The sequence below is a fragment of the Phalacrocorax aristotelis genome, chromosome 1 (assembly GCF_949628215.1).
Source record: "Phalacrocorax aristotelis chromosome 1, bGulAri2.1, whole genome shotgun sequence".
In the NCBI taxonomy this organism is placed as follows: domain Eukaryota; kingdom Metazoa; phylum Chordata; class Aves; order Suliformes; family Phalacrocoracidae; genus Phalacrocorax; species Phalacrocorax aristotelis.
The window spans coordinates 167,341,801-167,359,203 of NC_134276.1; the positions used below are offsets into that span (position 1 = coordinate 167,341,801).

General features: G+C 35.7%; 1 protein-coding gene across 1 annotated transcript in view; it reads right to left on the reverse strand.

Moving 5' to 3' along the window:
• Positions 1 to 17,403, reverse strand: part of CFAP54 (cilia and flagella associated protein 54) — a 118,953-nt gene that overhangs the window by 26,827 nt on the left and 74,723 nt on the right. Inside the window, 8 exon segments of the mRNA XM_075090088.1 lie at positions 3,958 to 4,127; positions 5,663 to 5,757; positions 6,107 to 6,323; positions 7,718 to 7,771; positions 10,497 to 10,619; positions 11,656 to 11,742; positions 13,903 to 14,085; positions 16,221 to 16,287. Coding sequence (XP_074946189.1) covers positions 3,958 to 4,127; positions 5,663 to 5,757; positions 6,107 to 6,323; positions 7,718 to 7,771; positions 10,497 to 10,619; positions 11,656 to 11,742; positions 13,903 to 14,085; positions 16,221 to 16,287 — 996 coding nt within the window.

The window sequence follows — 17,403 nt, forward strand, 5'->3', positions numbered from 1 at the left end:
TTACAACAGGAATTGTTGCCCAGAGAACACACCACTCAAAATATTCTGAGAACTGCCAAAAGCAATGTCTTACCATATTAGTTTTCCATCTCTGATTGTATATTTTACCCTATATCTGTAGATCTCTACTTTCGTACTTCTCTAAAACATGTTTAGGGTTGTGTTTTGTTTTGTTTTTCACAAGTCTACTTACTCTCTATCCACTGAAGCATATTTTTCTAACGATGCAAAAGTACCTGAGGGTATCCCTAGCTCACCTCTTAAAGATTTTTCAGCAGGTTAATTGTTAAAAATGTATAACCAAAATTCTCATCTATGCTGTCTTTTTACATAGAGAGACTCTCTTTACATAGATACTGGCTGCTATGAAGCAAAAGAGAAAAATAATTTATGAACACGTTAAGTCCTTTTTACACTGCCAGAACACTGTGAAGAGCTTTTAATGCAAGAAAGATTCAAGCTCTGTGTGAATTTACTGCTTCTGAGAAGTTCTAGATTAATTGTTGTAAAGGCAAAGTTCTTGATTCATGCACAAAGAAGTCAGAACAAGAGCAGCAGTACTCTGAAATTACTCACATTATTCTGCCAACATGTATCTAACCACAGGATGGATAACCTCTAGAGATAAGAGGGTAGTTAAAAGCCTTCCTGTCAGTTCTGATTCTATCCTGCTTGCTGTTTTTGTGATGCAGAACTGGATGAATTACACCAGTTCAGCACAAATAGACCCCAAACAATGAGAACCAAAACTGTTAATATCTTGCCTTTCAGCTCTGAAAATTTAATCCTTATGAATCTCCTTCATCATCCCTTTGCCTCAGTTTTATTCAACAAAATGAAACCAGAATAAATCAATGTTGAATTTGATGATAACCTTCTAACAATGGAAAAGAGGAAACAGAATTTGCTTATAAAAGCAAAAGAGACAGTAACAATAATGCAATGAAATATCCTGACTGCTTTTCTTTCTTTTCATTAAGAAGAGTTTTCCCCTGAAACCAGGCATCAAAGTTAAAAGTACAGCAAAACCTGACATTTTTCAAAACGTTGGAGATGCTATGGCTAACATTTCTCCAATAAGCTGGAGAAGGTGCAATACTCAAGAGTATATACAGGCTGTTAAGGAATATTAACCTAACTTCCCAAGTACCACTGCCTCCAGTTAACTGTTAACTGTTTTCAACATTTAGCAATTCTGAAAATGAGGCCATTTTTACTTGCATGCTTACATACCGTTTTCATTAGTAAAATGTAGACCACAAGCCCAAAGATTCATATATATATTGTTTTAAGCAGCAATGGATTTACATAAGCGGACAAGCACATATTTGGGTAATTAGAAACCTCATGTAATTGGGGGGACACCAAGTACTCTCCTTGAGATCAGTGGAATTAGTCCTATACATAAACTTATTCTGAGGCATAAATTTTTTGCAAGAAAAAGGCTGTAATATAGGAGCTTCCCTTGATGAAATTTTGTGACCCGCTTCTGCTGTCAACAAGAGTGATGTGTCTATATATTTCCCTTGACAAAATACACATCCTTTTATCAGCTGAATCAGAAAGTGACAAGATGATCAAAATAGGAAAGTACAGCTGACTATAACAATTTCACCACTAAGTCATTTTGCCAAAGGAAAAGAATGATGAATTTCTCTAATATCATGCAAAGTCTGATTTCTAGGCTGGCAGGCAGGAAACATTCAGCTGTCTGAAGGAATGTTTCATTTGTATCTGAGGCAGATATATCAGCAGTTTCCATGGATGGCAGTGCAATAAAATTGTAAAATAGGTTAAAAAAACCCAAACCCTTGCTTTGTTTGCTGGTGGTTTTTTTCCCCCCTGTGATCTGACCACTATCAATATACAAGGCCCATTAAACACCCATCAAAACTTTGAGAGTCCCAAAAAATGATCCATAAAATGCTTGACATCCATTGGAACCCTTGATACTCTAAAAAAGTTTCTTCAATCTGAGACAAGTTATAAGCCAAGAGAGAAACTACACTCTAGGATATAACTGTATGTCAAAAAGAAAGGTCCTGCACTGAAAATGGCTTGCATACTGAAACCAGTTTAGCAGGGGGAGAAAGTTTGGATCAGAACTCTGCTAATACAGGTTTTACCAAGCCTAGTATAAAGCTAAACCAGATTTATGCACAGGATATTTTGTAAGTCTGTGTACTGGTCCTTAGTTACTAGTATGATAATTTTATAAAATACACATGGCACTAAAAAGCATGGTGAGGTCACTGTCCAGTGATGTGTTGTTTTCTCTTTGACAAATTTATGGTAAATTAATCTAATTGAAAAGGCACTGAAATAGATTAATATTTGAAAATGAGAAATGTCCACAAATAGCCTACAAGTTCTTACTTCGCATCTTCACTAATGACATTACTACTAAATTATTACAGTCCTAATATCTGAACTTTTGGGAAACTTCTATCTTTTAAAATGACATAAGCAAAACCCAGGTGAAAGACCATGCTGCAGGACTCTTATTGTTTTCAGTGCAGGGGTCTATACAGCACTGTGGAGCTCCTGTCCTTGTTAATTTTATTTTTTTGTTGCTGTACCATAGCAGCTAAAATGAATTGTGCTATTTAAACACTATCTCATTTGGAGGTTTGTTTATTCACCTGAGATGGCTGGGAGAAGGAAGATTGTTTGCTTTTGACATAGAAGAAAACATTTTTTTAATCGGGTAAAAAGGAAAAAAAAATCATTGAGACTGGTTTATCTGTTGGCCAACTGAATTGCCTACCACTTCGTCAGAAAGGTTGTTACAGCAATCTTCATCAGTATTCCAATGATAAAAAAAATGTTAATTTTGCTTTTTGCTTGGTGCTTACTATGATGTAAATTTTACTGTAATAATGTTGGTGTGTTTAGTCAGATTAGACCTAACAAAAGTTACAAATACTGATTACATTCTACCTAATCTCAATATAGCTTGGCAAGTTACAGTGCTACATCTCTATATGCTGCATCTCTAGTTAACAATTTGTACCTTCAAAGACTTTTCAACCTAATAAAAAATTAGATAAAAAGAGCTTGAAATGAATAAAACAATGTATTCTTAAACTATTAACCTTCTTATACAAATTAATTTAAAATTATAGGTACGTTAAACAGAAGAATCCTCCTAGCTAAAAGACCAAAACAATGTTCAGATTTTAAAATCTAGAAAGAGTTAATATATATCTGTATGTCCCATATATTCAAAGTACAGCACAACTGTAATTTCATGAAGTTCTCCAAAATAAATCAGAACCTCAGAAAAACCCACAGAATTTGGAAATTATAATTCAGAGAAAATATCTGGCAGATCATGCAAATACAACAGTATTTTACACTATCACTAACAATGTAATTAATGCCTATTCTAATCTATTCTGTTAAATGTTAAATGTTAAATATGTTAAATGTTACTTCAATGCTTTTTAATCAAATTAATTTTTAAAATGTAATTTTAACATTTTAATTTGACAGCAATTAGTACATCAGGAGGTAATGTTCTCTTAGGACAGTAACACAGGGCATTCTAGAACAAAGGAGAATTCAGGAGTTCAGAGATAACATTAGTGCTCTGCTGTACACTTTAAAATTATAAAAAATGCATGACCTAACATATCCAGACTTTAACAAAAACAGTGAACTTTGCATCTTTTTCTTTGATTTTGTATAACACTGTATCACAAAAACACCTCACAGAGAAATCCTAGGCCACTAACTGATGCTCTTTTAAAAACTAAAATAATGCAATAATAAAAAATAAATTGCCAGTGTAACTTATATTTGTAGATATATATACTAGTGGGGTTGTTATGGCTGGTTACTAAGATTTAGAACATTAATGTAGACAAAGATTCAAAGCAAAAATTGCTGGATTGTTTTTTTTAATTTTCTGTAGTCAAGGCTGTGCAACAAAAGGTTGTTCATAGTATTACTTACCTGAAAGCTGCTTGATACCTTTGCCGAGAAATAGCAGCAAGCTGAAGTTTGGCCTCAACAAGAGCTTCTAAATCTTCAGCAGAACACCAGGATATCTCCCCATCATATTTGTCCTGTATCTTCTGCACGAGATGGCTAAGACTTTCTTCAGCTTCTGTCAATAAAATACCCTAGAGAAGAACACAGCTTTGTATGATTTCAAAACATAATGAAAGAAATACAAAATTTCTTACATATTTTATTCTGTTCTAGCCTACTATCACTGCACCCTAAAACAAATCAATTTGAGTACAATATGTCTTTTTAATAAATAGCGGGGGCAGGGTTAATTTTGCTTTTTTCAGGTTTGCAGATTCAATGTGTTGAAAGTAGCAACATCTTCACTGTGCCTGTACTATTGCAATTTATGCTTAGCTACATATTTTATTGCTTAGCAACATTACTCAATAAATGTTCATTCTTCATCTTATAGCTATACTTGATAATTTTATACTATACTTCTTACTATACTTAGTAATTTTAAACAATGAAATACAATATTAAAATACAACATTAAAGATGTTTCAGTAAGTACTACATCCTTTTCTATGCATACTTTGACATATCCTTGAGTGCAGTATGTATCCTGAAAGTTCACCTGTAATTTATAGTCTTTCTGACAAAGAAAGCTGCAACAAGCTGTGAAAACCAAATCTGAATGAAAGTTACTCTTAAATAAAATCTCAGTTGTGGAGATTTCAGCAGAATTAAAAAATAATTCAAAGGTTTGTATCATCCAATATCTTTTTTTGACCGTTTCCTGATTTATTCAGAACTCTACTTAAAAAAAAAGGAAAAAAGAATAAAATGGTTAAAGGAAAAATCAGCAGGGTAAGAAATATATTATGTCTCTTAAACAACCCCATTTGAATTAATTCAACATTTCTATTTTAGTTATTTTCAAGATGCTGTTTTCAAGTTATTTTCAAGCTATATTAAAACTTTCAAGTTTCTGGTATATGGCATATAACAATTGCCATACAAAATCATCCTCCATTTCTCCAGATGTATTTTGTACATTACTTTGTTTGTAACAATGTCCAAAAGTAGATATTTCCAAAGTGGAAGACCTCTCTGAAAGAGTATGTTAGCCCTCAGTTTTGGTCCTTTTGTGACATGAAACTGTGAAGCATTAAGTTTTCTATTAAACAAAACGAAACAGAAACTAAAACCAAAACCAACCAACCAAATCCCTTCAAAGAAGCTAATCAGCTGTGGTGTTTTCTCCAAAATGAAGTATCAGAAGGGGAACATGAAAAATCTGAGACATTTCACATATGGTAGGGAATGGTTTTCCATTTACTTGTAGAGCATACTGTCCCATCAAAGAGTCTCTGACATGTCCTACAGTTGCCACCCTCTGAAAGGAGATTATTTTATGCTTGAAATCCCATTCAGTCGCTGAAACAGTCATACTGAGATCTGATTGTGACAATATTTCCCATGGACATTTATGCAGCATAAACTAGACTGTTTGAAAACCTGACCAAACCACCACGACTGCATGTATGTCTAGTAAGATTACAGTTAGATTAGAAACAGAAATTTCTAGTCCCCTCATTCATGCCATCCTCCCATCATAGTTTCTGTTACATTGAAAGCATTAGCAATGCTTTTGGAACAACCTGGAGTTTCTTAAGCCTTTTTTCCTAAAAACCAAAATTACCTTCAGCGTGGCCATATTTAATTCATCTGTACAGTCAACGAGCTGCACCGTTGTGCCTCTTTGTTCCTGTTGTCTTGAATTCTTACCAGCATCAACTGTCAAATACATTTCAGATGAAATTTCAGATAACAGACACAGAACCAAAGCATTCTCAGTAATCTGAAGAAAATGCCCCTTTTTTCTCTATTGATAATTGGGACTTTCAATATCAAAATAAGTGAGGAAGAATGGGGTACAGCTCTAATAATTTTAGAGATATTAGCAAAAAAAATAAAAACTTGAAAAATCTTAATGCTTATTATTTCAATAATGACTGATTCTTCCAGTAACATTTAATATGAATATTGTTTATTACACGTTAATTCATATGCAGTTAAAGGTGGAAAAACTATGCTTGAAACAAGTTGCAGAATACATGCACATTTCCACCACCCTTATAATTACCTTTTACATTTGATGCTGTAATTCTGCTTGGCTCCTTCAAGCTGCTGTTATCAACAGAATAGACATGTTTTTCCACTTTTTCAGGTATATTATTTATTGTGGCAGAAAGGCAAATGATTAAATGCATTTTGGCTAAGGTTAATTTATCCATAATTTGTTGGTTGCACAGTGCCACCATTGTTGAAGACAGTCTCCAATTAAATATGTCTTCCAGTACCTACAAGACAGTTAACAATTGGGACTATTTGAAATGACAGATTTTAAATTTTTCTTATTCAAAGCATATTCTACTTTTGTTAATAATGAAGTTTGTCAACAATTAATAATAATAGTAATATGCTCTTAGCTGTTACAGATGAGTTGCTATTTTCCTTTCCAAACTTAATTCACCCCTTAGTGGCACCTGCTCCAGCCTCAGTGATCAGTTTCCAGTAGAAGGTGCATCTATGAAGTTATAGCTGTTACCCTGTGTGAGTTCTAGTTTTCAGAATTGTACATAGAACTCTTTGAGCTAAGGTGGTCACAAAAAATACGTAGGTAAATCTGTAGTTCAGAGATCCCAACTCAAGGAAAGTATGTTGTTACAATTCACCCTGACTAGAAAGATTAAGCAAGGAAAAAAATCCGTGTATCAGACCATTTTAGCATATTTCACAGAATCTTTTTGTTAGTTGCTATAGCATCCTTATTTTATCTTGAGTTTAATATTCCCACTTTAGATTAAGAAATTTAGAAGTTGAAGTTCTACACAGCTTTGCAAAATCATAAGGAGACCAATGAGAGCCCCACATAGACTGTGAAGTGTTTAAATCAAAAGCTCAAGATAAAGCACAACTTCAAAATAAATTTGAAACTAGTGAGATCAAAAGCTGTCAAGAGAGATATCTCATTTCTGTCTTCTAATATTGACTGTTGTAGGAGACACACAAGCTTACTGTAAACAAAAGAGAGAAAAGTGGAGGAAAAAAGTGGGGGTTTTCTATTTTATCAGTTTGTTTTTATGGTACAGCTTCTTTTCCACATTCTGCTAACATTTACCCCTACTGGCTCAATCGATCTGTGACAAGGCAAATAAATTATTAAAACTCAAAACCAAAAAAGAAGTCATTGATGAACATGTGATTTTAATTAAAATGAGAAATGACTGTTCACTAACTGGTTTACAGATTCACCATTTACCCCCCACCAGAAATGGATTTCAACCCCAATGTGAATTAGGACAAATCTATGAAGACAGCTCTGACTGATAGAAGTTACAAGGCTAGATGACGGATGTTCTCGGTATTTTAGCAGGACAAACACGAGACCGTACATGTCATGACAAAACCTGAATAATTCTACTAGTATGATTTGCACATACAAGTCACAGATTTGTACATATTAGGTCTCCAATCTGAAAAATGGTGATAACGGTACTTCCTCTTCCTTGAGAGATCAGCCATAAAATTTAAAATTTAGAAATGGTAGACTGTTGAGGAGAATATGTTTTCTATTTAATGGTTTTTACTAATAACAAGTATATTTTCTGAACCAAATAATCTCTACCTGGTGCCAGAGAAATAAATATTTATGTCTAGCATAAAATTTTTAGCTCTTTCAGATTTTTTTTACCTGTAAATTTGTAACAGTCAGGAGAGATTTTGAGGAGTCAAATTTCCGTAAGGCCTGCAAAATGGACGAAACCAAAATAAATAATGTGTTACAACATGGGTATAAAATAAGTGAGTTAGCAGAGCAGTGGACAAGCGTAGTACATTTCCACATATACTTTGAGGGCTCTGAAAATACCAGCAATTACTTGGTTTCTACAGGCTTCACATTTCTGAACCATAACCTGAGACCCAGAACTATTCCTACATCTCCTATGCCATTCACCAGGATTCTTCAACTTGAAGCAAGGGGAGAAAAAGGCACAAACCAACAAAAATCCTTTTCCAAACTCTAGGAGCTCTATAGACACCAACTATCAATTGCCTTTCTGTTCTTTACATTTCTGAATACCAAACATAACTCCAGAGTTAGCACATGTCTCCTCAGCTATTCACAGGAGCACAGATCCGTGAATGGAATGAAAACAAGAGCTACAGGTCAAGATGAACTTGAGACCTCAGCCTCCTTGAGGGCTCTAAAAACAACTATTTCTTCTTTTATGTGTGCTTCAATTTTCTGAACTGAATCCTAACCCTAATTGTAGTTCTTGCTCAAAAAAACTTTACCTTTTCACCAAGAGACAAATCAATATACGGAGGGGAAGGAAAAGATCATTTCCAGCCTTCGTCATAACTGAGAGCTCTATACACAACTGTCACTTGAGTTCTATGTGTTTTTTATTAACTCTTTTATTAACTCTATACTCCGGATGTAGCCTTCTGTCATCTCTGTCATTCCCTGGTACATGGGTCCTTCTTATTCTGAGAGCTGTGCAAAAGTCCAGCAAGCATTTAGCTTCTACGTGCATCACACCCTAAACAGAGACCTAATGCTGAACCTCCTCTGCTGTTCACCTGAACACCCACCTGTGAACCCAGTTAGAAAAAGGCAAGTGACAAATGAACCAGACCTCATCCTAACTCTGTGAGCTCTTCAGACAAGAGGAAGGAGTCCTTTCCTTAAAAAGGATGCATTTTAACCTGACTAGCATCAGTAAAGAGTAAATGCATTCCTTACTGTAGCCATGAACAGGGGAGCTTTGCAGAACCAGCTCCAGTGAGGACGCTGATAACTCTTTTTTGGCTCAACCTTGTGAGAATGTAATGTAGCTTGTGCTCTGAAGAAAATCACTAGATTTCAGTTTCTTATCTTCCCATGCAGTTAGTATGAAAGTGTCATTGGCAAATTTAAAAGCTCACCTTTTTTGGTAAACATGTTAATTTTACTTTTTATTAAGTTCATGTTTCATTTAAAACCTAGTACCACTGCAGGCTTTTCTAGGAGGAGTGCTTGTCCATATTTCTGTTTTTTTTAAATGTAAGCATTTGACATCCTATCCTAAATGTAATTATTCTCTTAATTCACTTAGACATTGATTTGTTGGCTATTGCCCAAAAAGATACTGCTGCTCCATGCTGGTTATAGCCATTGTGAGGCTGCAGTATAAGGATGGTCAGGCCATGGGTCAGCTGGCAACTCCCTCTCAGGGTCTGGGGAGGTGGGAGAGGGGAAATTTCCCTTCAAAACAGCTCATTAAATTCAGTTTGCTCTGCAGTGCCAGCTTCACTGTCTACAACACAGGGTAAGGGAAGCAAATGTGAAGTTATGTAGGTGGGTTAGGCATTCCCCTTTCAGCCCCAGCCTTATCACCAGATTAGAAATATCATCCTATTGCATGTATAGAATGTGGCTGTACAATCAAGTTAAATCCATGCTGCTGTCAAAAGGGGTGTCCCGACCTGTCCCACTCATCTTCTATGACATGTTCAGTCCAGCTCCCTAGTGCTGGCATGCATACTTATTTTGTCACGGGGTGACACCTACCCAAAAGCACCACTCAGATAAGGGAGACCTTGATTACATCTGTCCAGCAATAGCTCATTAGGTTATTTTGGTACATGCTTGGAAAGCAAGGAAAGGCTACATAATTGTTATGGGGGAGGCTTACCTGATAGCTCTGGACTCTATCTGCCTGCACAGGTATGCTCACAGATAAGATAAATAAGCTCAGGTCAGTTTTTAACAGCTTCATAACCTTGTAGCACATCAGTGATCAAGGTAGGATCACCACTTGGCTTTAGATATGGAGAAAATCAAAGAGATTGATTTGGGGTGACGGGACTGTCAAGGCTCTCAGGGCACAGATAGCTCTTACTGTCCAGCATCTCCTGGGGCTCCCCCAACCCTGCCCCCAGCCAGGACCCCACGTCAGCCCCCCAGGCCATCAGCCCCTGCCCCAGCAACACATAGCAGGGCCGATCTACAGCTCTCCACAGATCTGCCCTGCCATGGGCTGCCCAAGCCAGACCCACCCATGGGCCCAGATCCCAGCCCAGCCTCAGCCAGACCCCACGGCCCTGTATGGCTAACCTGGGGCTGTGTCTCGGGGCTGCCCCAGCTGCCCTGCTCCTGGCTGGAGCAGTGGTAATTTTGACATTAATGGGGCAAGAACTCTGTCCATAATTTTTGTCTACCTATGAAACCACACATTATTTTTTCAACAGTATTATCTGCATTACTCACTGTATAAAACAGACAGCACATATGTTTCAAAATTTGTTTTGTTCCTGCTGATCAGTGGGAGAAATTAATGTCATCAATGCCTACTTTTTGACCTGCCTACTGAAAGAAATTTAGGAACTTTTTAGGAATGTGTAATAACTTGCAAACATGGAGTACATGCAGTTTCATTAAGAGAATTGAGTGTTATAGTTCAATGTTCTACTTTACTGGTGTTTACCTTCATTTGTTCAATTTTTCTGTATCCTGCAGGTATTTTCCATGGAATTCTCTCTCCACAGATAAGCAAAGACAGTTCATGAAAGGCCTCTGTAAAAAATCCTATATCTGTAAGTACTTTAATCTGTGAAAAAATAACAGAGACTTTCGCTGAAATAATTTTCATTTGGTATTTTTGCTCAAAATAAAATTTATTCAAAGGTAATTTTCAAGTAGATTTGGCTACTGGAATAGTACATTGATGGAGAATGTTCTTCAGTGGAAAGAAATCTTTTACATTTTATAGTAAATAAGTGAAATCTCAAAGACAGGTCTTTTACTTTTAAAAACAAAAATGAAAAAAAAAAGCCAAAACATATTCTTCAAAAACTTGGTCCTGACAAAGGAAAAGAATTTAATTCCTCTGGCTAGAACTTTGAGTGTCAGTCCAAGATCAGTCCCTTATCAAAACCTGTTTCATAGATTTTACTCATCTTATTCTCATAGCACTCAGCTACTCTCCCTAACTCGTTTCAGCATTTCCTGAAAATATCTAAAACCAATAATACTTTAGCTCTTACTACAAGTTAGATTCCTTTAAAAAAAAAACCCAAGAGATTAAAAAACAAAACGAAACAAAACCAACAGCGAACATTAGTGAAATGACAGAATTCTGTCATTTCCCAGAAGTCTGACAACCTGGTTCCACCATGATACTGATGACCCAGAAGTGAACATTGTAAACAAAATTAATTCATGTTTTGCACTTAGGAAAACATTTAAAAGAATGTGGAGCAAGACAAAAAATACCAAGTAAAAGGTTTGGGTGTAAGAGGGAAAACCTTATTATCATATCTTCAAGGAGAATGCTTGTTGAATGGAGACCAGAAAAAAAATGATGGAAGTACTTAACAGTCTCTGTAGGACATTAACAGTACAATTCTATAAATAACTCTACATCCTACTGAAACTGAGAATATAAATAATAATTGCATTTAGAAAGTAGTCTATTCTACAATCTGTTGTGCTAAGAATCACTAAGCAACAGCTGAACTTCAAAGCATTACTTTTCATAGTAATGATATATGAAGAAATGTTAAATTGGCTACATTTAACAAAGAAATGAAAAGTTTATTTGAAATACAATGTGCTGTGATAAAAATAAAGGGGTTTTTTATTACCTTGAAGATTCTTCCTTCAATACATTTAGCTGGGTCCTTACAAATCTCAGAAACAATATATTGGTATAATGTGAACAGTGGTAAAATCTGTAGGAAAATACAAGTTCATCTAGTTATAAATTTCAGAAAGGGTACAATTATAGAAATGTACATGGCAATTATATATCACAAATATATAGATAATACAGGAGTACTGCTTTCACTGCCACGTACCGCCACTACTTCTTTTATGCTCTATGAAGGATAAATATGTTAAAAAGTTCTTCAGCTGGCTAAAGCTAACCCCTTATACTATCTTATATATGATTCGCAGTGTAGAAAGTGAGGTTTCCCCAAATTATTCTCTGTGTTCAAGGTGGGTTTTTTCACTATACCATAAGTGAGTAAACCTACTGGAAAGCTGTCGATATAAGGGATTTCTAAAACTGTCTGCATTTTGATGCCATAGTTTTTTCAGTATAAGTAGCAGAATAATGGAATTCTGTAAGCTTAATAAAATAAACACCATGAAGTCCTGCAACTAAGTGAAACGATACCGATTGTAAAATAAACTGGATGGTGATGAAACTTATTAACAAACCTATTTACATTCATTTCAAAATAAAAGTTTTTGTAGGGGCAACAAACAAAAAACATTTTAAAACTGAGTTCTAGTAAAGTACACAAACACTGCATTTATTATTATATAATATTTCAGAAAAATCAGATTCATTCCTAACAGATGTATTTGGTTATTGAAAAATGAAAGAACTTCTAAAATTTAATTACTGTTCAGCTTTTACATTTTTCCTCACTTTAAAATGTCCCCAAGCTTGGAAAATGCTAACAGCATTGTTACTTTTTTGTCAAATGCACTTTTAGTTTTCATAAAGTAGCTTAATACTTCTGAATTTGGATTACAAATGCTTCAGGCAAATGTTTTAATTGTACCCATACAGTTTCCAACTGATATTTGAAGTAGTTTAACGAAATTAATCTTTGAAGTCTTATTTTTAATAAAACTTGAATCTTGATGTATTTTGATCTAAGCGTCAAATCAACTTAGTGCCCACCATCCAAAGCATTCCCACACATTCAGTGGAAATGAAGCTCTCATCCTGCTGAAACTGCAATTGCTTTGACCATGATCTATGACCTGGATCTATATTCTGCTGGTACAACTGCAGAAAGAATCAAAAATGTGCATGGTGACTTGAAGCAAGCAGTCAAATTAAGTGTCCCTGCCTCCAGGTAACTGTCTGCTCTTTGATCTCACTTGTTCTCCCATAGTGAGGGCAGTTAGACAAAGCTTAATAACAAAGTGAACTCCTGTAAAGCAAGATGGAAAGAAGCACCAAGAGGAGGTAAGACACATGCTTAGCCTGAAGTTCCAGAAGAAATCAATCCAACAAATGGCTTGCTGACAATAAAGGGGTGACATCTTGCTGCCTCCTCCTCTCTAACTCCTCTTCCATCTCTACTCCCTAACCTTTCCTTAATCCCCTGCCGCCAGCCATGCAATCTTTTCCCCTCCCTTGCACCAGCTTTGCCATTTGCAGGACCTTTCCATAAGCAGATTCAGCTCATTAAAGCAGGAGAAAACTATCTACTTTTTCTGCTGGGGAGTTTTCTGTCATGCTGAGAGTTGATTTATAGAGGTATACAAACATCACCTGACATGAAAATCTGTTAAAGCATACAGGACCAAACAGGAACAGAGGTAGAATTGCACCGTTTTCAGTAGTAGTAAGCAATTCAATCTATTTATTCCAATGTACAGCATTGCACCTTTGAAAGAAGTTGCATTAAAGTGGAGGTGGTCAGTCATTAAATGGAGGAAATAAGCACATGATCAACATAAGAGGGAAGCTGTAAAAACACTCCATAAAGAGAAATAACAGAACGTGAGAAGGAGGAAGGCAGAAGGTACTTTTATTTACTGAAGTAAAATTATTGAAAGCATTCTGGACATACTGCATTTAAAGGAACTCTCAGTACAGTGTATTTCAAACTGCATATAGCAGGAAATTTCCTCTAAAATGCCTAAGGTAAGTGGACCATGTATTGTCATCTTCCTGAATAAACAAGTACCCTGCATATTCTAAAAATTGTAGGCAGCAATCTATACCTTGTCTCTCTCAGTGTCACAGAACCTAACCATACAGATATTTTGCTAGAGCTTCTGAGGTATCTCATAGGCACACCCACACAGATACATAAGACTTCATGTCTTAAAATTAATTTCCAGAGTATAAAAATAATACTTACTGTTAAATTTTCTTTTGCACAATGTAGTTCAAACATAAGGAAATTCAGACTTGCAACTACAGTAGAGATATCAGCTCTGTAGCGATCAGAGAACAAGTCAATACCAGGAATAAGCATATCTGTTTCATATTGTGCAAAGTCACAGTCGGATGTCGGATGTGGAAGAGAAGCTCTAAACAGGGTCTGAAAGTCATAACAAAGAACTACTTGTGAAAGATGTCTAGGCATTAGTGAAACACTATAAAACTCTAACCCTTGAGACTCATAAATGACTTAAATGAAATTCAGTCAATGTCTTAAGTATCCAGTTGTTTCTAGACAAAACCATGAAAAATGTTTTTAGTAAAATGCTTTATCTGTGAACTTGATGGAGGAAAAAATACAGGCTGTAAATAGTCCAAGAAGAATATTTCATAGAACAAGCAAAAGACAAAAACTAATCTAGGTGTAGAACAATAATCATGAAAGATTCCTCAGCAAGTACTCCCCAGGTAACAAAAATATCTTCCTAAAAAGCCAATGTTGTTTCTCTCAGATTCCAAGTCAAAGCATCCCAAATAAATCTCTGGAAGCACTAGGAAAAAAACTCATAAATCACTAGGGGTTCTCACACAGAATTCTTGGATAATTCATAGGGAAATCCACTGACCGGCAGACATTAAGAACTTAATAATTTATTCAAACATCTCCATAATCAAGGATAATGCATAAGAAAAATTTGTTGAGATGATTCTGGGGATGTGTTCAAACATTTCTTTACCAGTCCAAAGATGTTTCATGGAAAATGTCTTCCATCAGAAGAAAAACCTTTTTATTTTCCCCATAAGCTAAGAAAGCTGGTTTTATTTTATTTAGCCTTAGGTCCTTGCCTGGCCATCACCTCAGCTGTTGTTTCTGGGAGAGTTGCTGACTTCAAGGCCAGTTAAAAGTTAGTTCCACCTTTAACTAGGTCAGCTAGCATAGCTTAAGTCATACAACTTAAAACTGATGTGAACTTTAAAGAAGTAACTTAAATGTTCCTCCTTTAAAAAGGGAGGAGTGCTAGCATTGTCTCTGATGTTGAATATTCCTTCCCAATTGTGTTTATCTTGTAATTAGCAAGGATATGCTAGAGAAATATGCATTTGCATACTCAGATCTGAGATATTAACAAGTCTAAAGCCTATACCAGAGGTGGAATTTAAATAAGGTTATAAAAGCTTTCCAAATCAAGGAACAAATTATGGGCTTGAACTTCGCAAGGTACAGTGACAGTAATTGATTACATTTTTCAAGACACTCGCCCTGCAAGTGGCTCCTATCCCAATTAATATAAGACCCACTTCAGTCAAGTCACAATTATTTCTACTATTATACAACTGGAACAAATGCTTACTACTATTTCTGTCAAAAGCAGGAATCAAAATTGTCCAGTTTTGTACCACCAGCAATTACAGTGCTAGAAGCTAGTCAAAATTCTCCCTTACCTTTGTTTCTTCAACTTGTTCTCCCTCTGCTGAACTTAATGAGGTTTTAAACATGGCCTAGCACAGGTCACACAGTCACAACCATGGCTGGCACAAGATATTTGAACACCGCTTTGGTTTGTCTTGGAAGAAGCCAACCAACTTCCTGATGCTGCAGTGGGATGAATAAGCATTGATCCCAGTGGACTCTGACTGGCAGAATACTCACAGTTCTTTTTCCTATATCACTTTGGTTACTGGTATCTTGAAAGTTTCTTTTAAAAGTAAACTGAAACCCTTTTTTCCTCTATAGTTGGTTTCTGACAGTTTGCAAACTTAATTGTAATTTTGATTATTCCTATTTTTAGAGCAAATTTCTTACAGAGCTGAGGTTTTACTATTACAAACCAATATCTTTCAATGCTACAAAATATTTTAAAAATTCTTTTTCTAAAGAGTCTGTTCTGGTTGAAAACTTATCACAATCTGTGAAGACACTATACAGATCTGACAGAGAGCACTCTGCTATTGTTGTCATCCAGCTCTTCCTGAGTAGAACACTTCAAGAGAAGAAAAATACATTTGACTGCCAAATATTTTAGCCATCTTCACTTCTCAGTATTTTACTATTTCTCTGAGACACGAGCCTCTTATTGAAGTGATAATTTTTAGGCTATCACACAGGAATAATGTTAAAAAACAGAGAATAAAAACATCTAATCTAATGTGCATAAATTGTCAACTACCTCTGATCTCCAGTTTTACTTTGCAATCAAAATGAAAAGAGAAATATTTTAATAGAGGGTTATTGAGATTTAAATATTAGAAGCAATTCGTCAACTTCATGAATTCTAACTGAAATTGTATTCTTACCTTAAAAAGTATAGCAGAAAAATAGCAGTATTTAGTTCTTAATCTCATCTTTGATGTTGTTATATACCTGAAGTACAGCAAATAACAAGAAATATGAATGTGCCCATCAATATAAATTATTCACACTGTTTTTTTTATCTGGTATAATAACGATACTAACACAATCTAGATGTTTTCCATATTGGAAAACAGCTGCCTGTTCTGTAGATAGGTGCTCAGCCGTGCCATGCAATGAAAGAAGCATTTGACCAAAGACATGCCTAGACAAAGGGAATGGTCTAGATTCTCTTTAAAGTTAGAGGAGAGAAACCATCAATCTAAGTCCAAAATTAATCTCATACAAAACCTGAAAGATAAAGCAGGTCAAGCAACTCACACCTTAAAGTGTATTTCTTTCCATAAAGGAAACTTAAGATAACTAGCACATGCAGATTGACACATGGTAGGTGTCTAGCGAGATTAAATGAATCCCACACAGTACCTCATCAGAGCTTTAAACCATCCTGGTAGCAGAGTACTCCTCTGATCTACAATATTAGAAATCTTTAATACAATATTAGAATCTTTTAATCTGCATTTTACAGCCTGAGACTAAGTTGCTCTAGAAAGAGCAATTCAAGGGAAAGATGTTTAACAGCCCAAGTCAGATCAGAATAGAAAAGATCTGCCTGAGGGAGAAGCTGAGAAGATAGCTCCCTCCAGATCCCTGCCAGGATTTGGAATGGACGTATTAGCAGTAAAGGGATAGCATACACTGCAGCAAATATGTGGCACAGCCACCTGTAGAAGCTGCTTGGGATTGGGTCTTGCCTAACTGGACCTGAGACTGCACTACAGCTCAGATTTAGACGACCTGTGGTTTAGAATCAAGTTCACTCCTTTACCTCTTGGGTACTAATTCTGAGTGCGGCAATGTCATTTCATCCTAAACTACCCATGCTAATACTTTCAAAGCCGCCTTGGTTTACAGACATTTTACAGTTCTATTAATATGACCTGCTTCTCACATAAGACAGTTTACTCAGATGAAGCTCTGCCCTTTCATGGGTATAATGCTTCTCAGATAATTTAGAGCTGGCTTAGATATTTCTAAATTTTTTTTTTTTTACATTTTTATAATGTACAACACATTGAGGAACAGCTCAGAATTATATCCATAGCGTTTTACCAGCAGTCAAGGAGT